General features: G+C 40.5%; 1 protein-coding gene across 1 annotated transcript; it reads left to right on the forward strand.

The window, feature by feature from the left end:
- Positions 1 to 6442: 6442 nt before the first annotated feature.
- SAMD7 (sterile alpha motif domain containing 7) lies at positions 6443 to 20210 on the forward strand. Its single transcript, XM_006018745.1, has 9 exons — positions 6443 to 6499; positions 6674 to 6804; positions 9099 to 9225; positions 9875 to 10011; positions 12007 to 12085; positions 16221 to 16903; positions 18174 to 18295; positions 19043 to 19153; positions 19938 to 20210. The coding sequence occupies exons 2-9, from the start codon at positions 6702 to 6704 to the stop codon at positions 20208 to 20210; spliced, it is 1635 nt and encodes a 544-aa protein (XP_006018807.1). The 5' UTR covers positions 6443 to 6499; positions 6674 to 6701.
- Positions 20211 to 20651: the final 441 nt, after the last annotated feature.

Raw genomic sequence — 20651 nt, forward strand, 5'->3', positions numbered from 1 at the left:
TAATCCTGATATATTTTAAAAGCTACCAGTCATGTGACCGAGGCAACTTGTAAAGGAAAATGCAAACTCTTGGATGTCTGTGGTGTCCTCCTCTATCTCAGAACTAAGATCTTCAAAATAGGTGTAAGTATATATGTTAGTTAATTACATAAAAAACCCAGATGCTACTTGTTTTAATATGCTATCATAATGGAGTCACAGTTATAGAATGTCAAGAGATGAGTGATTTTTTTAGATAGTGATATGAAATACTTTTATGTCACCACAAAGAATTCTTAGATCTACAGTCTTCGAGGAAACAGAGTCTGCTTTATGGCATTTTTAAAGCATGATATTGGAGTGTAAGACGGGGTAACAATCTAAATAGAGAGGGATGGTACAATACAGGCAACATATGTGATCAGTTGTGTGTGGTTGGGCACCACTCTCTATTAGAAATATCCTCATAAGCACATGGTCTTTTCCTATTTGGGTAAAAGCTTTAAGACTAACAAAATTAAATGGATCACTTAAAAAAAATTCAAAATCCCCCTTTTTACAAAGAATGTGCTCTGTTTTTCCAGAGGATTCCCTGTTGCTTGGATATTACTTTTCTAAAATAGTGTCATCATGCTTCCTAGACAATCTCAGATACAGTGGAAATTTTACCTTAATAGTTTGCATGAGCTTGTCTAATGCTGATAAAATAGTCCTTAAAATTAATTATTATTCCATGAATAAAATGATTACAGTGGAATCTTTATGTTCATTTCTATTATTTAAAATACAGTAAAAATGGCATTAATTACCACTAATGGCTGAGACACTTTATGCATTACGGAATTTTCCAAATAAATGTACAAATGTGATTAATTAAGACTATTGCACTAAAAATGTACTTTGAAAATGTACTTTGTTAATCTAGCTCTAAATAGATGTCTCTTAAATGTATAGTCTTTTGCTATTTAATGGGCACTAATGATAATATTTTGTAGATCACCAGCATATACATTATGGTTATATTTTGTACAAATAAGGCTATATTGCATTGCACTGGAGAGCTAATATTTTAAAATCTCTGAAATGTCCTTGGAATTGTAATGAAGCAAACTATCTCTTGTCTGTCTGTTAATAATTCTCTTAATCCTCTGGAAATTCAAATTGGGTTCTTCTTTCCATGCACATACAACACACTCTACTGTAGAACATGCAAAACTCTTTTCTTCTGGTTGCAGTCTTAGAGAAAGACCTAAGACAATATTGACCCAAATTATGCAAGAGCCCAATTTTGCAAGGGTGCTGAGCTGAGACCCACCAGTTTTTGTGGAAACCATTGAATGATGAGGCTGCTCCCTACCTTGGTAGATCAGGCCATAAGTCTGAAATCTCATGTTGCAATTACACTGAATAAAACGAAGTTAAATTCGTTGTTCTGACCTTGATATTTAAATAACTGTGGCTTATATGTATTTTAAGGTGACTTCTAAAGAACTTTTTAACCATTAGCTTTGTGACCATAAGGAAAACCCAAAAGTTTTAAAAACACTAGTTTTTAATCTTAAAAATATATGAAATGTGGGTAGTTCCTATAAAATACCACAATGTTGCAACCTCCAGAGTAAGGTGAGTATAGGATGCCTCAAAACCCTAGCTCCCCACAGCCTTGTGGGTACTCCTTGGTTGAACAAAGGCTATGGGACATCACCCTGACAGAAACATGCCCTTTCTGACGCGTTAAACAGTCATCAGCATTTTTTATCTGTTGCTCTCTGGCAGAAGCTATAACCATTGAGGCATTGAACATCTGGACTTAGTCTGGCTGTTGGATTCTGTCTCAATGGTCTAAAGAGGGGGTGGTAGGTCTTGGGCAGCCTCCACTTCTCCATACTCTTGCCTAAGTGTACATGACAAAGGACTTGGTATGATTGTCAAAGCAGATTCATCATGCACCTGACCAGACCTCTTACGTGTACACCAAGATGTAGAGGACTGATGGTTGCCTATTATATGAAATGTCAAGTGTGGTTTTCCATACTTTCCTTGGAGGACTTTTGGGAGGTCTGAGGGATGTTTATTATGATATCTAATATCCTAACTGAAGGGGAATGGTGTTGATTGCTTCATATGGGCTTTCTTTATTTAAACTGCTAGTTAGTTATTGAAATTCAATAGATATTAAACAAAGCAACACATAACACAAATAAAATAAAGTTTTAAATAACTTGGTAAAAGTACCTTCATTTTTCAACTGCTTAATTTTTCTTGACTCCAAGTAATGTTGTCATCTGCACCAGGTCTACAATTATGAGAGGGGTTTAAATTAGATGTCAAAATGTCATTGACATTCAATGAAATTTGTGAACCCAACTCCCTTTGGTTCTTTTGCAAATCTCATCTGAGTTTTCTTGTTGCCCAGGAGTTGGCCATCCTGCCTTGGATGGATCTGAATTCCCAAGACCATAAAACAGACAAAGTAAAAAAGGACCCAACCTATTCACATCTTCTTTACAGGTCAAAAACATAAAAAGAGGAAAATTCCTCCCTCTACCCCTGTTCCATGGTTCCTTTAATATAGCATTCCTTTCATAACCTTTAGGCTTTAAAAAACAAACCCATGTACAGGATGCCAGTGTCAATGGTGATGAAACACAGGCTCAGTAATAATTATGAAGTATGTGCAGGAAAAAAAACCCAAACAAATCATCATCACGTTTTATCTCCTGTTAGAAAATCTACATGACTCAAATGATCTTTTATTGTGAGTTTGCAGGTCTGTGGTATTTAGTGGCTCCTCTCTCCCCCCTTGGAGACTTTATTTTGATTAAGTTTGTTTTCCATTTTCCTTATTCTAGGAAAAAGATTTCAGATGGAAAAATTATTGTAAGCTTTTTAGAGTGGGGCCCATATTTTCTTGTATATTCATAAACTACAAGGCCTGATAGGAACCTTTGGGTGTTGTCACAAGCTACAATAAAGATCTGGATTGAATTCCCAGTTTTGCCACAGACTTCCTTTGTGATCTCAAGCAAGTTACTTAACTTTTGTGTGTCTATGTTTCTTATCCATAACATGGGTATAATAATATTTCCTTTCCTATACCCTTAGTGTAGCAAGTCTATTAAACTGTTAGTTCTTCAGGGTAGGACTGTTTGTACAATATTTTTATAATGCTTAGCACAAAAAGCCCATGATTTTAATTGCTACTTTAATCTATTCCAGTGTTTTTCAAGTTGTATACTGTGGGCTCAGGGGTTCCACAAAGAGATCAGGAGTAATAGCAGAGCCAGTCATTGCTGGGCTGGGTCACCTGGCTCAGTCTTTGGGATAGGCATAGCAGTTCTGCAGTGGAAGAAGTGATATGAAAGGGTTTCGTGACTTAAGAAAATTTGAAAGCTACTAATCCATGGGTAGATCTAGGCTTCTAAAAACAGGGATGCAGATGGTGTGGCACATCATCACATACAACACAACACATATTTTTCTTCAGTTAAAGAGAAACTAGATGCTTTACTAATATGTTAGGGATCTGTTATTATTCAGTTTAAGATCAAAGTGAAAACAAATATAACTTTCGGAACATGCACTAAACTTCCAAACTGTATATAAAGTTTTAAAAAAGCACAACAAACTAGGCAAACAATAGTTAAAATAGTCAAAAGACATTGTTTAATTAGTTCTGTAGTTACTATAGTTAAATGTACATCTCTTACTCAGATTCATAAAACAAAATCTAGCCTTCTTGAACATCTTGACAGCCCTTCCAGTACTTCACTGTCAATCATTTCTACACCTGAGTTAATATTACCACACCTGAGTTAAAGATTTTAGCTAGAGCCAGAAAGAGTCTGCATGGCTGTGAAATAGAAGAGATCCATCACCAGGGATGGCTAGCAGACAGCAAAATTGCAAAATGAAGGTCAGTTTGAATAATGGGACTTAAAACCATTAAAAAGGATAGAGGATTGTTTATACCTGTGGTGTAAGGAGAGATTAGCAGGAATCAGAGAGACAATAATGAGCCATGAAGTCAGTTGATTCTCCCAGCACTGCCTGAGTAGAAATGCCACTGCTTTCCTGATGCTGTTCATTTTAAACTTTGGTTGGAGCAGGAATCAAAAGGGGGGGAGGGTACAATTACACCACTGCACCCCTCCCCCAGATCTTCCCCTGCACTGGTCTATACCATTAATAGGTGCCTTGGAAACATACTGAATAATGAAGTAGTCTGCTGCTTCTCTCATTCACTCAGATAAGAACTAGATGCACTCCAATAAGGATAACTTTTGAAGTTGGCTTCTTAAAATTAAATTTCATTTACTTCAATGAGGGTTGCACCTACTAACAACAGGCCTGAATTTGCAGAGTCCTGCAGCTTCCCAGGGTTCATTGCTCCCATACCCCCTCTCCTCACCCAGAGCAGGCTCCTAGCCACACCCCTACTCACCACCCTCTAGTGTTAAGTCAGACCTCTAGTGGTAGTAACCCTTAATGTGCAACTGCTTACAGCGCAAGCTAACTACATTCCACAGATTTAGTATGGTCTAAATGTAACCTGTAACTTCAACTTTAACATAGGTTACTGATTTGTACTTTACCCCAACTAAGGCAGGATGCTGTTACATTACTGTAGGATACAATGTAATTAAATTTGTTTTCTTGATGTATGATGACTGTCTCAGCTTGCTAACTTTGGCCTCATGAATCCAGCACGCTCTTTCACTTTGTTATTCCCAGTTTTAAGGCAAAGGCAGTAAGATGTCAGTTGTTATTTTTGGGACTTCATCTGTTTTCTCTTTGAAGCAACCTAAGCAGCCAGGAAAGTTTTTCTGAAAGAAACAGCAAAGAAAACTGAGAATGGAAAAATACAATGTTGAGTATATTCAGGAGTAAGATTCCATTTAAAAAAACTGCCTCCTTTCCATTTAACTGACTTGAACAGTTTAAACTATGCTTATGTGCTTCCAAAAGAGCTCTGCGGAGCTATTACCACGATATATTGCATATTACTGTTTGAATGGTACGTGGCTATGAAATGCTGTGAAATGTGTCAAATTTCACATGCAAATGAAATATGTCAAAGTGTTATTTAAGTGAATAAAACCTTGATTTATATAATTGTAAAGACTGACAGCCTTCCAAAAAGTTCATATTATACATAATATACTTTGATTATAAGCTATGTGCAAATTACTTCTAATAAAGTTATCTATATTTACAAACTGCTTTCCATTGTGTGACATGCTACATAACATGATTAGATTTGGAAGTGCTTTTAGTTCATGAAGTTTGTGTCTCACCACCTCTTGCCTAATAAATTAAGACAGAATTAGTACCAAGTGAATGGTTCTACCTGCTGCCAGAAAGGGTTTGTTGAGGGTAAGACTCTAACAGGAGGGATTAAGTTGTCTTCATCCTTGTAATGTGCTGTACAGCCAGGATTTGTGCAATAGGATCAGAGAAGAGCCACACATGAACGTAACATTGGACAGCTGGTATATATGCATGAAATGAGCTCTGCTTTAAGATTCTGAATAGTCTCTCAAGTCCTGGCTAATACACATATCACAAGTACACGTCTATTTCCAAACTCCTTTTATTTCATGTGTTTTCTAATAAGATTCCTGATTGAGACTGGACTGCTTTTTTAAAGAATTATAAAGTTGGCTTCATGAATCAGGACACAAGCTAACTGTTAGTGGCCTGAGAAGGAATGTTTAAAGTGGAATAATATAATTAAGTTGGCCAGGGATGCCAGGAGTGTTTTTATTTATCTCTGAGGCTGGGCCTCTTGCTATTCTTGATAATTAGGTTAAAATCAGACAAACTAAAGTTCTCTCCCAATATGACAATTTCTTTGTTTCTTAGTCAACTGTGACACAACTTTCTGCATAAAAAAAATGAATGAAATTATGCATTTCCTATAGAATCTGTAGGCAAAACTGACATCTTCCTAATTCACGTTAATATACTCTGAAGACCGAAACAGAAGTAGAATTTGGAATTTCAGTGGCAACACCTTTTGGGAAATGTCCTGGTATAACCAAAAATCCCATGTAAATTATCTATGACATACTGACACAACACTAAAAAAATCAAATAGCTATAGAGATGAGTAGAATCTTCTCTCCAGCTTCTGCTATGGCAGTAAAAGCCTTCATCGTTACAGCCCTAGCAGAGGAAGCCATATTCAATTCAGGCCTATTTTTTATCAACAAAATACATCCCTTTATTGTGCTTTGTTCAGCAGCCTAAAGGGGCTCTTGTTTATTTGGAATAGCTCATTTCTGCAGTTTCTCTCAGCCTCTTTAATCCAGTTTGCAGTAAATGCATCTTCCATATTATAGCTCTTCCCAAATCAGGTGTTCTTGTCACCATGAATGTAAGCACCTCCACACCTGGAGCTCTGGTGAGGCATGTAGATTAGTTGAGGGGCAGCTGGCATGAGACCCTGGCTTAGTCAGTGCCCTTAAGTAGCTAACATTTCTACAGTGTTGTCCTGACTTTCACCTGCACAAGCAAGGTTTGGGACTGTGGCACAGCTCAGTGTGGAGCTGGTGCCATTCCCTTTCTTGTCTTGATAGTTTTTCTGGCATTTTGCAAAAACTATCATGTAAGGGACATGATTTCTCTCTTAAGTACTGAATGTTTTTTTTCTTTTCTTGGGTCCTGCTGACTTCATTCTTCACTCTGAAAGAGGAAAGTTTGCTGCCTCACCTCATAACATGACTCCTCGAGATCACATGAGAAAGATATCTATACTTGGGGAACAAGGCACCTTGGAAGAAAAGCATTTATACCGATTAGCAAGCAGCATGTCTGCAGGAGGTAAGCTAGAACTAGCCAAGACTTCGTATAGTGTTCACAACTTTTCTACACCACGTAAGAAATAATTCTTGGCAAACCTAATGTCCTAGCAGGTTCTCTACCAGATTCTTGATTACGACTTGGAGAAAAAATGAAGAAATAGCTTCTGAAATGTGTTTTCCAGATTTTATGTGAAGTCCAGTTCATGTCACAGTGGAGCTTTGGAAAAATTAAGGTTTGATGCGGGAGCACCTGAGAGAACATGTGTACCTGGTCAGTCCCACTGCAGCAAACCCATTAGGGCTAGATCCTGTAAGATGTGGGGAGCTAAATAAGCCACTGATCTTTTGCTATTCAATGAGAGCTTTGTCATCAACTTCAGCAAGTGATCATCCAGGGAAGTACTCAATACCCCACAGGATCAGCTTAAGTCATTAGTGGGCAAACAGGATCAGCAAGGCTGATGGTCTTCAAGGCACAGTCCATACTTTGAATCATTAAATTCCTAGAACTGTGAGACACTGTGACAGTGGGATTACTGACAACTAACAGCCACAGAGTTTTTAAATAAAATGTTAAATGTTGTTATTTAAAATATTCAGGGGGTGTAAGTGGATAATTTGAGGAACAATAGTCAAGGAACCAAATATGGATATCCAATGCTGCCTATCTGCACACACTAACAGTGCATTTGAACCAAATAAATGTAATGTAATGTAATGCCCTCTCTTTATATTAGTGCTCTGTTTATACAAGGTTAACACATGGTTAATAAATGCTATTATATCGTCACAGAAATGAGTAGTATGCATTGTTTTTTGTAAGCATATCAGTAGATGTCATAGATGGTTGTGAGCCATGGTTATAGGAAGTTTATTGATCTGGTGGACACTGTAACGATTAATCAGTCACTTATTAGAACAACCATTAGTCATTTACTAATCTTTTACACTTTACATTAAGGGCAGTAAATTTTGAACACTGTAATGATAAGCTTCAAATTAAACAGGAAACAATGCAGCTTCTGCCTCTGCAGAAGAAATGAATGAAAAAAAAGTCTCTCCAAACCCCATGTCTTTGCAAGCAGATGAAAGGCTGCTATTGGAGTCAACCCAGAAGAGACAGTTCTGCTGTATATGAATGTCCTGGAAGCAAGTGGAGTAAAAGACAGCTTAAGTTAAAAAAAATCATCATTTTTTCCCTTCACTCTTAACTAAATTTGACTCTTGGTGAATACCCCTCAAATACAGACGATGCAGAAGAAACTAAAACAGCTTCAAATTCTCAGGAGGTTCCAAAGCTGCAGATGGCCCCTGGGCCTATGGAACTTTTAAACTCATTTGAAATTTAAAGTGAAATAAAAACAACAATCTCAAATATGGATTTCAGTAGAAGCCAGGGTAACTGAAAAACGGGTCCCTTATGACTTGTTCCAAACATGCTGAAAAAAATGTGAGTCTTTCCATTGGCTTCACTGAAATTTGAATCAGACTTTAATGAGGTGATTTACTTGGAATTTGGTATTTAATTTTAGGCCCCCAAATTTGAAAAAAAAAAAAAAAAAAGCTGCATAAAACCACACAGGGATTCAGGAGCAAATTGAGGGGTTCCCAAGTGCATGTTCATTTCCCTGGATCATGCAATCTCACCGCAGAACAGCTTGAAATATTTCTTAGTTAATTAGATTCCTCTTATTTTTATATACTTGCCCTAGGAATAAAATCTTCTACAGTCTTCCTCTACATCATACTCATTTGCTGTGTAATAGTGGTGCTATATGATTCAGTAATGAATTTATAAACTGTCAGACAACGTTTTTTGGGTAAATCTGATATCTTTTACTAGACAAACTAAAATAGTTGTAAAAATTATTCTTTGCAAGCTTTTGGGTACAAACACTCTTCTCCAGGCATAGGAAGAGTCCGCAGTTGTTTTGTGCTCTTCCTGGATGGGATAGAATGGAAGCCAGAGGCCAGTATGCAAGAATGCCGGTCAGTGAAAATGCAAATTGTCAGTGTGTTTACATGACTCTTGGTTTACTTTTAGTCTCTTAAAGATTGCAGAATATGAATTATGAATCAATCAGATGCACAGGTAGCTTAGGCCAGGAGATGACAACAGTTTTTGTTCAGTGTGAACTTTGTATCTTGTCTTCGTAGATGATTAGAGGAAAATTGGTACACTACCTAATTTAGCACTGAAATCACTTGTAATTAAGGAAGAAATGTTGTATTTCTGGGAGTGCTGATGCTGTGAATAAAATCACCTCCTGACTTACTATTTTTGCTACAGCATTGTACTTTGCTTTATATTAGAACTGCGACAGCGACAAGAGATGCTAATAAGGAATCAGATGATGGCAGCGAACCCTCAGCTAATGGGAGCAGGCCCACAGAAAATGCAGGCAATTCCTTCACAGTTTGAACCTCGGTTTGTAGACAGGTACTTTCTCCCACATTTCCTCAGTTATAACACTGCATTTAAAGAACAGCAGGTCACCTTAAGTGTGTATCTTCCATAATTGCCAGCTGGTTAAAGGCCAGTATCTCTTTTGTGCATCTCCTTAGCTTTACTGCAGCTAGAAAATTGAATATCTCTGTCACTGGCTAAAAAAGAATCCATTGCTCTTGTTATGCTACTGTCTGCTGTTACACCCAGCCTTAACTCCTCAAACATTTGCTGACCCAACCATTTAATAACAGTCCCTATGGTCTGAACATACTGAGCCAAGACAATTTCTCTGTTCTCTCTGAATCCAAGCCATAGGGCAGCATTGGAACATGGTGCTACTGCACATGCTGTCTTCCAGCTGAAAGGTAAAACTGAAGTATTGACGACTGTGCTTGTCAAAGGTCCCATATCCCATAACGTACAGGATGAAACATTAACCCAGGTTGTTCTTGATTGTTCTGTAACAAAAATGTTGGAAAATTGTGAGATTATGGTCCTAGTTCTAACTCACTCACCTGGGGCAAACTTCATAGCTTCAGAACTCTGAAACTCATATCATGCTGCAAATAATCAATCCTTTAACCCGGGTGTTGGAGGATGTGCTTTGCATGTCTGACTGTCATTTTTTCTCTCTGCTTAGGGACTTGTTGCCTTCTACCGAAATGATGGCATCAGCTGACCCAAGACAGATTCATGTAGCTTCCCACCTTGGACCGTCCATCCCTCAGCCTACAAACATGCCAAACATATTGTCCAATCGGGTTTACCCTGGTCCAGGTAACAGCCAGCTGAATGCAACTCCTGAAAATCAGTAGTGTGCTACTGAAAAACAGCTGCTGATTGCTACTCATAATATTTGTCACTGATGGGACTAAATGTGTTTAATTCCATTAATCATTGTCAAGGAGCATTATGAAAGAGACATGCCTACCAAGCAGAAATCCCGGCCTGTGCCATTATAGGATTTATAACACACAAGATAGAATTTAAACGGATATTCTGAGCTTATAAGATCTTCATTCGATTTATCTTTGTGAGCGCATTCCCTCTATTTCCTTTCATATTTTTCTAACAGCGTGGAATTGGGGAAAAAAAAACCTGGGAAAAAAACCCCGCAGCATCCTTATAGGCTCGGCAGTGCTATGTTGGCTAGCACTATGCAAGAAAGAGACTTGGGGGTCATCACTGACCACAAGATGAACATGAGCCTGCAATGCGATGCGGCGGCTAGTAAAGCGACCAAAACGCTGGCTTGCATCCATAGATGCTTCTCAAGCAAATCCCGGGACGTCATTCTCCCCCTGTACTCGGCCTTAGTGAGGCCGCAGCTGGAGTACTGTGTCCAGTTTTGGGCTCCACAATTCAAAAAGGATGTGGAGAAGCTTGAGAGAGTCCAGAGAAGAGCCACGCGCATGATCAGAGGTCAGGGAAGCAGACCCTACGATGACAGGCTGAGAGCCATGGGGCTCTTTAGCCTGGAAAAGCGCAGGCTCAGGGGTGATCTGATGGCCACCTACAAGTTTATCAGGGGTGACCACCAGCATCTGGGGGAACGTTTGTTCACCAGAGCGCCCCAAGGGATGACGAGGTCAAATGGTCACAAACTACTTCAAGATCGTTTCAGGCTGGACATAAGGAAGAATTTCTTTACTGTCCGAGCCCCCAAGGTCTGGAACAGCCTGCCACCAGAGGTGGTTCAAGCGCCTTCATTGAACACCTTCAAGATGAAACTGGATGCTTATCTTGCTGGGATCCTATGACCCCAGCTGACTTCCTGCCCTTTGGGCGTGGGGCTGGACTCGATGATCTTCCGAGGTCCCTTCCAGCCCTGATTTCTATGAAAATCTATGAAATCTATGAATTTATCCAAATCTCCCAACCTTAGTGGAATGCAATAACCAGAAACATTTGTCTAAGTGGTGATGCACCTTGTGGTATAAATATATATTTAACTCTTTTTAATATGATATTGTTTATCTTGGCTGTTTTAAGGAGCTGTTATTGATCACATTCTCCGATCAGAACCCTTTCATTCTACCTGAAGCTGATCTGTTCCCATGTAGGGGGGTACACATTTAATGAAAGCTTAGACTGTGCTGCATGTTTCTCTGGGAATAAGTGGATGCTGTGGCAAACTTCTTGGCTTCAGAACTCTGAAAATAACATTATGCTGAAAATAATCAACAATCAGAGGCTGTACTCAGGCCTGAGTACAGGGCTCAGGGCAGCTTTTAGAAGCCTTCAAGATGCAGAAACAGGATGTTTTTGACTTCAGCTTCTCTCCCTGCTGTAGGTTTCTGCCTTTGATATACTACAGATGGATCTGGGAGTCCTCAGGAGGAAATACTATTAAAAATTGAACGCAAGTTCAGGGTAGCCAGGCTTTAAATAGACTTACATGGAACAAATTGGCTTTCCTTTTCTAAATCATCAGTTATTTACTGAGTTGCTTTTGTACATACTTCAAAGACCGGAGTTGCCATATAAATATCCCTTCTGCCCTGGCCTATGAGGAATATATATGTGTTCCTGACTAAGGATTGGGCCCTGAAAGCACTTGCTGACTTCATGCTAATTAATTAATTAAACTATAAGTTTAATGAAGTAATGAACATTTATAAGATCTGGCTCAAAGTTATACCGATGATGAGAAAAATATTTTAAAGCTCATATTTTTAGCATCCCAGTAAACTGTCCCTGTAGAGCTTTGGGTGCTTCTATTTGCTTGGCAGAAATGAGAGAATTCTAAGCATTTCTAAACTTTCGTTTTAGGATACACTTTTCTCCCACCAGACTCCATGGAAGCTGTGGCCAGGAGGCAGGAGCTGGTTCAAAAGCAAAATATTGCCAGGTAATTGACTCTGTGCTGTGGTCTGAGGTTCATGTAGCAGGCAGGAAAGGTTGAACTACAGACTTTTCAATGACCTAATGTTGGTGTGCCTTGTTAAAGTAAATAGCAATACTTATTCAACCATCCAGAACAGTAAGAAGTCCTAAAGATTTCAGGAAGCCTGAGGAGCAGCTAAACTCTGTTAGCCTCCCAGTCTCCTTGTAGCTTTCAGTAGGATATTTAAGAGACTAGAACCCCCAGAACAAGTTGGAGATTGTATCTGGACCCAAGCTTTGCAACATGCCCCTGCCTCCGATGTGGACTCCTAGATCCAAACACCTTGATTCTAGAAGGTCTCAGAATAAAGTCTGAGCTTCACAACTTGGTCTCATGACTCATTCCATTTTAAAATTCTACAGCTGGCGTTGTGGGAAGATTGGAAACCTCTCCAGCATACACAGTGACCAGCAGTCCTGCTTAGTAAATGTTGGTGTCGGGGATCATTATGCAGGGTCCGGCAATTTGCTGCGGTTTTCATATAATCAGCTAGTGGCTCAAAAACCTGTATTCCCTTCCCCACACACCCCATACTCTACCCTCACCATCAGAACAGGCTCTTAGTCCATTCTCTCTGTTGAGCTTTGTAATTTAAATTGCAAAATGTCATACCAACTTCCTGCATCTATGGGTACCCAGAACAGAGTGGGTGAATTCCCCCAAGAGCTTCGAGTCCAGGCTTATGACAGCAGAAAGAGAATGCCCTAAACAACGACAGTCAAAACAAAGACTGGGAAAAGGGAAAGTGTAGAAAAAAAATGATTAACAGAAAGGGTTGAAAGGTTGTGGGTCTGTCCCCTCAGACCAGGAAGGATTAGCACCATGCCCAGAGCCAGTTCAGACTCCTTCCTCCATAGCACAAACCTAAAGCTAACCCCCAAAATAAATCACCTTAAACAAAATCCAACAACTAGCTTTCCCTAGACCCACAGACTCCTGGCTGGCTGCTTTTACCCCACTTGTGTATGGACAATCTGTTTGGGGGGGAGAACCCTGCCACCAACAAATTTCTCCCTATAATGCTTCTTCTCACACTGATGTTTTCAGCCTTTATATAAGTTAGATGCTCATCAGGTACTCACCTGACCCCTTCCCACTTGGTTCTACCAACCCCAAACAGCTGTTACTGAAGAGCCTGTGCTTCAAAACAGGGCTGGCTAGCCCCAGGTCCTAGATGAAAAGGGCAGGCCATCCTGTTACTAGGATAGGATTCAGCAGCATCATACCATAACTCCCTTTTTAAACCCTTCTGTTATTTACTTTTCTGTCAAGGCTGCTTTCTGTTCATTGCCCAGACTGATTCTACTCTGCTGAATGCCCAAACTATTTAAGTTACATTCTTTACCTCTTACATTCCCTATTTTAGATCACCAGGAGGTCTAAAGACACAAGGTTTCAGTGGCAGTCAGTCTCTATTAGGGAGCTGGTGTGGTGCAGGTGCTAAAGTACTCAGTTAACTAGTTCAAGGGTATAGCAGAAGTGCTTGTGGTGTGGCCTGTCAGATTCTAACAAGCTGTGTTAAATGCATTGTCACAAGGATGTGAGAAAGGAAAATCTCCATTAGGTACCAGTGTATGACAGCTCTGTATATTCGGTCATACAGGGACCTAACATGCAGGCAGTGAGGCTTCTACAATCTAGTAAAAAAATTCCTGTCATACCTTTATCCAGTGCTCTCTAACCCTTTATTTTCATTATGATGTTAATGAAAATGTCCTGATCAGTCCAAAATTGGTTGATTCCTCCCAATCAGCAGGTCCAGATGCTCTCCACTCCAGGGTGTTGAGGGAATTGGCAGGGGTTATTGCGGGACCCCTGGCACGGCTTTACAAGCACTCATGGTGCTCTGGCCAGGTGCCAGATGCCTGGAAGAGAGCCAACATTGTCCCCATCTTCAAAAAAGGGAAGAGGAAAGACCCGGGCAGCTATAGGCCCATTAGTCTTACTTCAATTCTGGGGAAACTCTTTGAGAAGATCATCAAGGAGCACATCTGTGATGGGCCAGGAGCAGGGATGATGCTCAAGGGCAACCAGCATGGTTTCATTAGGGGCAGGTCCTATCAGACCAACCTGATTGCCTTCTACAATCAGGTCACAAAAGCACTGGATGCAGGTGTTGCGGTGGATGTAGTCTTTCTGGACTTCAGCAAGGCTTCTGACACTGTCTCCCACCCCATTCTCATAAAAAAACTAGGTGACTGTGGCATTGATACCTACACAGTCAGATAGATTGCAAATTGGCTGAAGGGTCGTACTCAGAGGACAGTGGTGGATGGGTCTTTTTCGACCTGGAAGGAAGTGGGCAGTGGAGTCCCCCAGGGCTTGGTCCTTGGGCCCGCACTGTTCAATTTCTTTATTAGTGACTTGGATGATGGGGTGAAAAGCAGCCTGTTTAAATTTGCTGCTGATACCAAGATTTGGGGTGAGGTGGGCATGCTAGTAGGGAAGGACAGATTACAACAGGACCTGGACAGGTTACAGAGGTGGGCTAATGAAAATAGGATGGGTTTCAATACTGACAACCAGCAGCACACTTATAAGCTGGGAAACGCCCTTCTTGAGAGCACAGTGGCAGAAAGAGATCTTGGAGTCATTACTGACTCCAAGATGAACGTGGGCCGACAATGCGAGGTCACGGTCAGTAAGGCTAACCGTGCCTTGTCATGCGTCCACAGATGCATCTCAAGCAGGGGCAAGGAGGTGATCCTCCCCTTCTATGCGACACTGGTCAGGCCACAGCTGGAGTATTGTGTTCAGTTCTGGGCACCGCACTTCAGGAGGGATGTGGACAGCATTGAGAGGGCCTAGAGGAGGGCCACCCGCATGATCCGGGGACAGCAGTACAGACCCTATGAAGAGAGGCTACAGGACCTTAACCTGTTCAGCCTTCGTAAGAGAAGGCTGAGGGGGAACCTGGTGGCCGTATATAAACTCACCAGGGGGGACCAGCAGGGTTTGGGGGAGACCCTGTTCCCCCTAGCGCCCCCTGGGGTAACAAGGAATAACGGCCATAAGTTGCTAGAGAGTAGGTTTAGACTAGACAGCCGAAGGCACTACTTCACAGACAGGGCGGCTAGGATCTGGAACCAACTTCCAAGGGAAGTGGTGATGGCTCCTACCCTGGGGGTCTTTAAGAGGAGGCTTGATGTCTACCTGGCTGGGGTCATTTGAGCCCGGTTTTCTCTCCTGCCCAGGGTAGGGGGTGAGACTTGATGATCTACAAGGTCCCTTCCAACCCGACTTCTATGAATCTATGAATCTCCTTCTCATATGGAAGGCACATTAGGAACTCTTCAAGGCAGGAATGATGGGCAAAACCTCCCCTGTTTTGAATTTGGGAAGAGTATCTTGGATCTGCTCAGTGTCTGAGCTCCAGTTGGTGCAGTGGAAGGGCTACCAGGGAGGATCAGACGCCTGTTTCCACACTGGTCTGGCCTCCTGCAAGCCTCCTCTTTACAGAGTCAACAGGCAGGGGCTATCACAGGAGGCCATTCCATGAGCTTTATCTTCAGCTGACCATTAACTGTAAGAATCCAGCCCCATTGCAACCTCCTGAGCGATAGATGGGGCCAAGGCAAAATGAAGAACTGTCATGAGATTTTTCACTCATTAATGGTAATTGTTTCTAGAATATGGCGGAGGCCTGTAATGTCAAAATAATGCCAGGTCAAATACTTGTCTTTCTTTCAGTTTTACTGTCAAGTTTTGCTTGGCAATCTAAGCTTCTGTTTTTAATAAATATCTTAAACCTTTATGGATAGGAGTTTTCAAAATGTGAGGTAAATGTAATTGATGCAGCAATATCTGTGCTGAAAAATATTTCATCCACGATTGTCACAAGCAAAGTATTTTTTCAGTATTTCTTGGTTTACTTTGTGTATTTGGCAGCACCTTGGGTAGAGTCATTTTTACTGTTTCCTCTGCTGTTCATCTGGCTCTTTCATGTCCAGCAACACAGGAGAGGGGAAAAAAGAGTGGAACTTTTTTCTATTTCAATCTGTTTTTGTAGCCAATTACCCTTTGTTTTAACCTGTCACTGAAAAAGAAAAGACAAGAGAACTGATCAGTCCTCATTGCTTACGCTTTCTGCATCTCTTAGAATGGAAATGGAAATGAGTGCTATTTTTCAACAAAAGGAAATTGAGAAAGCTCATCGTAAAGGGCTACTGGGCCTGGAAGCACCTTTCCTGTACCATGGCATGCCAGTTAGCTCAGCTGGTTTCCGTGGTAGGCACCGACTGCCTGACGGCCACCTTTCTAGTGACTTATATGTTCATCGAACCATGCTTGATGACCTTCATGGCAACTCTGTGCTTGTGGCGACCAGCCCATACCCTCCTGTGAGCAGTCTACAAAGAGAGAGAGGCCGTCGGCCAGGAAGAAGAGCTGGGACTCACAAAACTGGAGATTGCAACAGCAATGGCGGCAAGAGCCAAAGTGAAGACAAGACTGCTGACTCTGCTTCTGTTGCAGCTGATGATGAGAAAGAAGGCAAGAGAGAAGCAGAAGCTGAGACACCAAGCAAACAGGAACAAAACAAAGCCCATGCTGAGCCGTCTGCTACAGTTGCCAAAAGCTGTAAAGAGTTTGAACCTGGCCTGAGAAAAAGCTGTGCTACTCATGAAATCCCCACTGGAACAAACGTCTGCAGCAGTGCAAATGAGAAGGACTCCAGTAACTCCTGTACAGCCTTTGATGACAAGTACACGTATCCATCTGCACTGACATTCTCGGCACTGCCATATGGATTCCCTGCACCCAGTAACCCACTACTACCTCCAGGTTTGTCAAGTCTTCACATAATAATTTGATGTCATATTAATTGTTTTTAGTTGATTAGCTCTCATCGTTCTCTCTTTATTTTAACCTTATTTCCCAATTTCCAGAATTTAAAGAAGTTAACTGAGTTAACCAGTGGTTTGTGCTGCAATTAACAGTAACAATGGCTTGATATATGCCTATGGGTGATGGCAAACAAATGCGATCTCTCCCATTTATAGTGCATTTCCCATGTTGTTTTCCTGGCATAATGATAGTTTTATGTTCAACACTGCTGAAGCACTCAGGCAAGAGACAGAGTGGCAAAGGGGGAACTTCACAAAACAAACTCCTACAAACTGATGTAATGTTTGTGCCATGCTATTGTGCTGTTGTAACAAGATTACATCACATGCAGATGTGACACTAACACACACCATGTGTTATATCAGGGTCATGCAATCATTCCCTTCAACTCTATTCAATGTATTCCATACTCTGAGGATGGATGCCAGGATAGGAAGGATCCTGGCAGCAACTCCCTGCTTGATCAGCTCTTCTTGGTTTGTCAGGTAGCATAGGGAGTCTTCCTAAAAGTTGCCAGAAATGAAATTTATACCCAAGACTTAAATTCTCTGACAGTCAACTATAGTCCTCTAAGAGATCTCTCTGTCTCAAACCACAGATTGAGGATTACTGTTTTGCTGCAACTGCTAAATGCTTTAATGGCAGTGGGTCCGATATGAACAAAACTTCCATTCACTTAAATGAAGGTAGGCTTATATCTACATCTAAGAACATGCACAAGAGCCAGTCTGTGTCACTACTGAATGAATTCTGCAGCTTGCCGACAAGCCTTAAATGTTTCCTGTCTGCAAAGTAAATGCAGGTTAAGGCAGTGCAAAAATAAACAATGTTGCTGTAGTTTCTGAAAGTGGTGCTCTCTTTCATCCATTCTCTTTCTGCATGTGTTTACAGCAGATCTGGGGTGTGATGAGTTGAGGTTAAAAAAGGGTGTGGAGACATGTAACAATACAATGTTCCCAAATGTCACTGAATAGAGATTTCAAAAAATGTCATTTAACAAAAAAGAAAAAAAAACCCCTTCAATATCAGAAAGCAATGAGTGACAGCTTCGTATTTTGCTTAAGACTTAGCTATATGCATGGGACTATGTAGCATTGTTAGTGTATGAAGTAGATGCTGTAGGTGTGTATAAACTCTTAATAAGCTTTTCCTATTGCTTTGTCAATCAAAATAATGCAAGTAAAACATTTTTGTTTTCTTCTTAAAGGAGGACACAGCCTGATTTTGAATGGAGAAGATATTTCTTCCATTGAAGACATTCGCAAATGGACGGTCAATGACGTATTCAATTTTATTATTAGTCTCCCAGGTTGTTCAGACTGTGCTCAGGTGATCATGAATATTAATCACATTTACCATACATGTCTAGATCTTTAAAGATACATATCCTGAGTTTAAAGTTCAGATAATATTTTAGCTGGGATTGCAGCCATGTAATAAAAGACAGTTCCTTTCCTAAAGAAACTGCGGTGTTGATTAACGCTCTTTGGCATGGATGAGGGGATAAGTGACCTAGGAACAGTTAGGGAAAGCATAAGGACCCGATCCCCTGCCTTCTCCCCAGGCTCCAGGAGAGCACTTTGCACAATTTGTGGACAGACAGAAGCAGCTTTTTTTTTTTTTCTTAGGACATTCATGTAACCAACCTACCATTTCAGTAGTCAAGGGATAGTGAAATTACTCATTCCATTTTCCTCTGAAAGATCACTTGCAATGTAAACAGAAGGCTGGAAATTTTTATATTCATAGACAAAGAAAAGATGAGTGTAATAAAAGCCTCCTTTATTGATCACAAAATACTTACTTGCACTAAAATAATGAAACTAAATAATGCTGCAGTGTTATCAGGTCAGGGCTTATTGAGAATCAGTAGATATATTTCAAGTAGAGATGCTGACAGCCACATACTCCCAAAAATGAGAGGTGAAACTATTATTTATTGGATTAATATAAGCTGAATTACTTTAATGGTTTTGTTTTCCACTTTTATTATCTATGTATCCTGATTAAGATAGAAAATAGAAATGGTAAAGCCTGCTCTAACAAATTGTGACAATAATTTCCTTGTTTGATAAGTTATTTAAAGACCATGCTATTGATGGAGAAACCTTGCCACTGCTCACAGAGGAACATCTTTTGGACACAATGGGATTAAAACTTGGCCCAGCACTAAAAATTCGATCTCAGGTACAGTGGCTAAATACAATCAAATTCCAAACAGTGGGAGAATGAAAGATTTGTGAGTCATATGAAGCATTTGAATTGAACTGCTTTTGACTTCTCCAAGTTATATTTTTCCATTCACAAAATATCTGAAATAATATTGTGACCCGATGCACTGCCCACTCCAGGTGGGCAACAAATTAGCTCAAGTTAAAGAGTGCCTATGAATGACTTCTTGAAAAAGACAGTAACTGGAGTGAGTACCTTTTGGGAATGTCAGGATCCACAGCCAGAATCATAGCATGGATTGAAATTAGAAATGAGAAGGTATAATTGACTAAACTAATCTGTCTCCTCTCATTCCTTCCCTCATCTGGCCACTGAAGATGGTTCTCTACTATACACTCTCCAGTGTCTCTCATTCTCTTATTAGACCTGTCTTCCTTACTATCATTAGCTGTCATTGTTGCTATCCTATGCATGCTAAACAGCACCATCTACAGGGAATGTAACTCAACTTCCCACAAAGGTGGTGCAGGGCACAGCCAAACTCACTCAGTAAATGAGCATGGCCAGTTTCATTCAGAAATGTGGGGGAGGGGCAGTCAAAGAAATTTCAGATTTTTTGCTAACTACAATACCTGTCTTTGTGAGATGGCTGGAGTACACGGCCAGAAAGCTCTCAGGCCATGTCCCCATCCACCTGTAGATAATCTGGCATTGGAATCAAATGTAATGTTAAGCTGGTCATTTAATAAACCAACATTATTTGTAGACACAATCACCATAACTGGTTTTGTCTTTAAAGGTGTCTCGACGTCTGGGAAATGCATTCTACATGATGAATCTTCCTCTATCAATGCCCCTTCCTTCTACTACAGGCAAACCATCAGATCAGCCCTCTGACATGACCTCCCCTGTGCACTGCAATAGCAGTGGTGATACTCTGGGTAGTCCCTGCTCACTGGACCCAGAAACTTCAAAAACCGTGGAGCAGCTTGTTTCAGAAGGCAGGGAAAATCCATGTGACACAGCTGGAGCCCAGGCTGACTTCCAGATGCTCAGTTTTCAGAAGAGTTGAGTTGGGTGCAAGATATGCAGTGTTTTTATTAATAAATGTAGAATTGATATATTACAAAGAGTTTGAAGGTACATCTGAAGTTTTTGTGAAATTGGGGGATGGTGAAATCTCCTGTAAATGCAGCAGGATTCAGTTTGATACTTTAAAAATATTTTCTTTAGAAAATGCAAAAACAGTGCAATTAGTTTCAAGTGCAATTCCTTGAGTTGAACATTAATATAATTAAAATCTAACTCCCTTATCTTCACTAAAATCTATCAGGGATTCAAAGCATGCTATCTTAGGGCTTGATCTCTACGTGTGAGAAACTTGATGGGGAGAAAAAAAAAAGGATGGCACAGTGCTTTTGCTCAATCTTTTAGTATTTCCCAGAGCTAAACACTCTCTTTCTACTGAATCCCATGGCAAAACTCCAATAGAATTCAATGGGAGCATGTGGGT

The sequence above is a fragment of the Alligator sinensis genome, unplaced genomic scaffold, assembly GCF_000455745.1.
Source record: "Alligator sinensis unplaced genomic scaffold, ASM45574v1 scaffold787_1, whole genome shotgun sequence".
NCBI classification, from domain to species: Eukaryota; Metazoa; Chordata; order Crocodylia; family Alligatoridae; genus Alligator; species Alligator sinensis.

Bases quoted from the DNA above. Each gene is read 5' to 3' on its own strand.
- SAMD7 (XM_006018745.1), top strand. From the start codon at position 6,702: ATGACTCCTCGAGATCACATGAGAAAGATATCTATACTTGGGGAACAA. The intron at 9,226-9,874 runs GTACTTTCTCCC...CTCTCTGCTTAG, and splicing joins GAACCTCGGTTTGTAGACAG to GGACTTGTTGCCTTCTACCG. The intron at 12,086-16,220 runs GTAATTGACTCT...TGCATCTCTTAG, and splicing joins CAAAAGCAAAATATTGCCAG to AATGGAAATGGAAATGAGTG.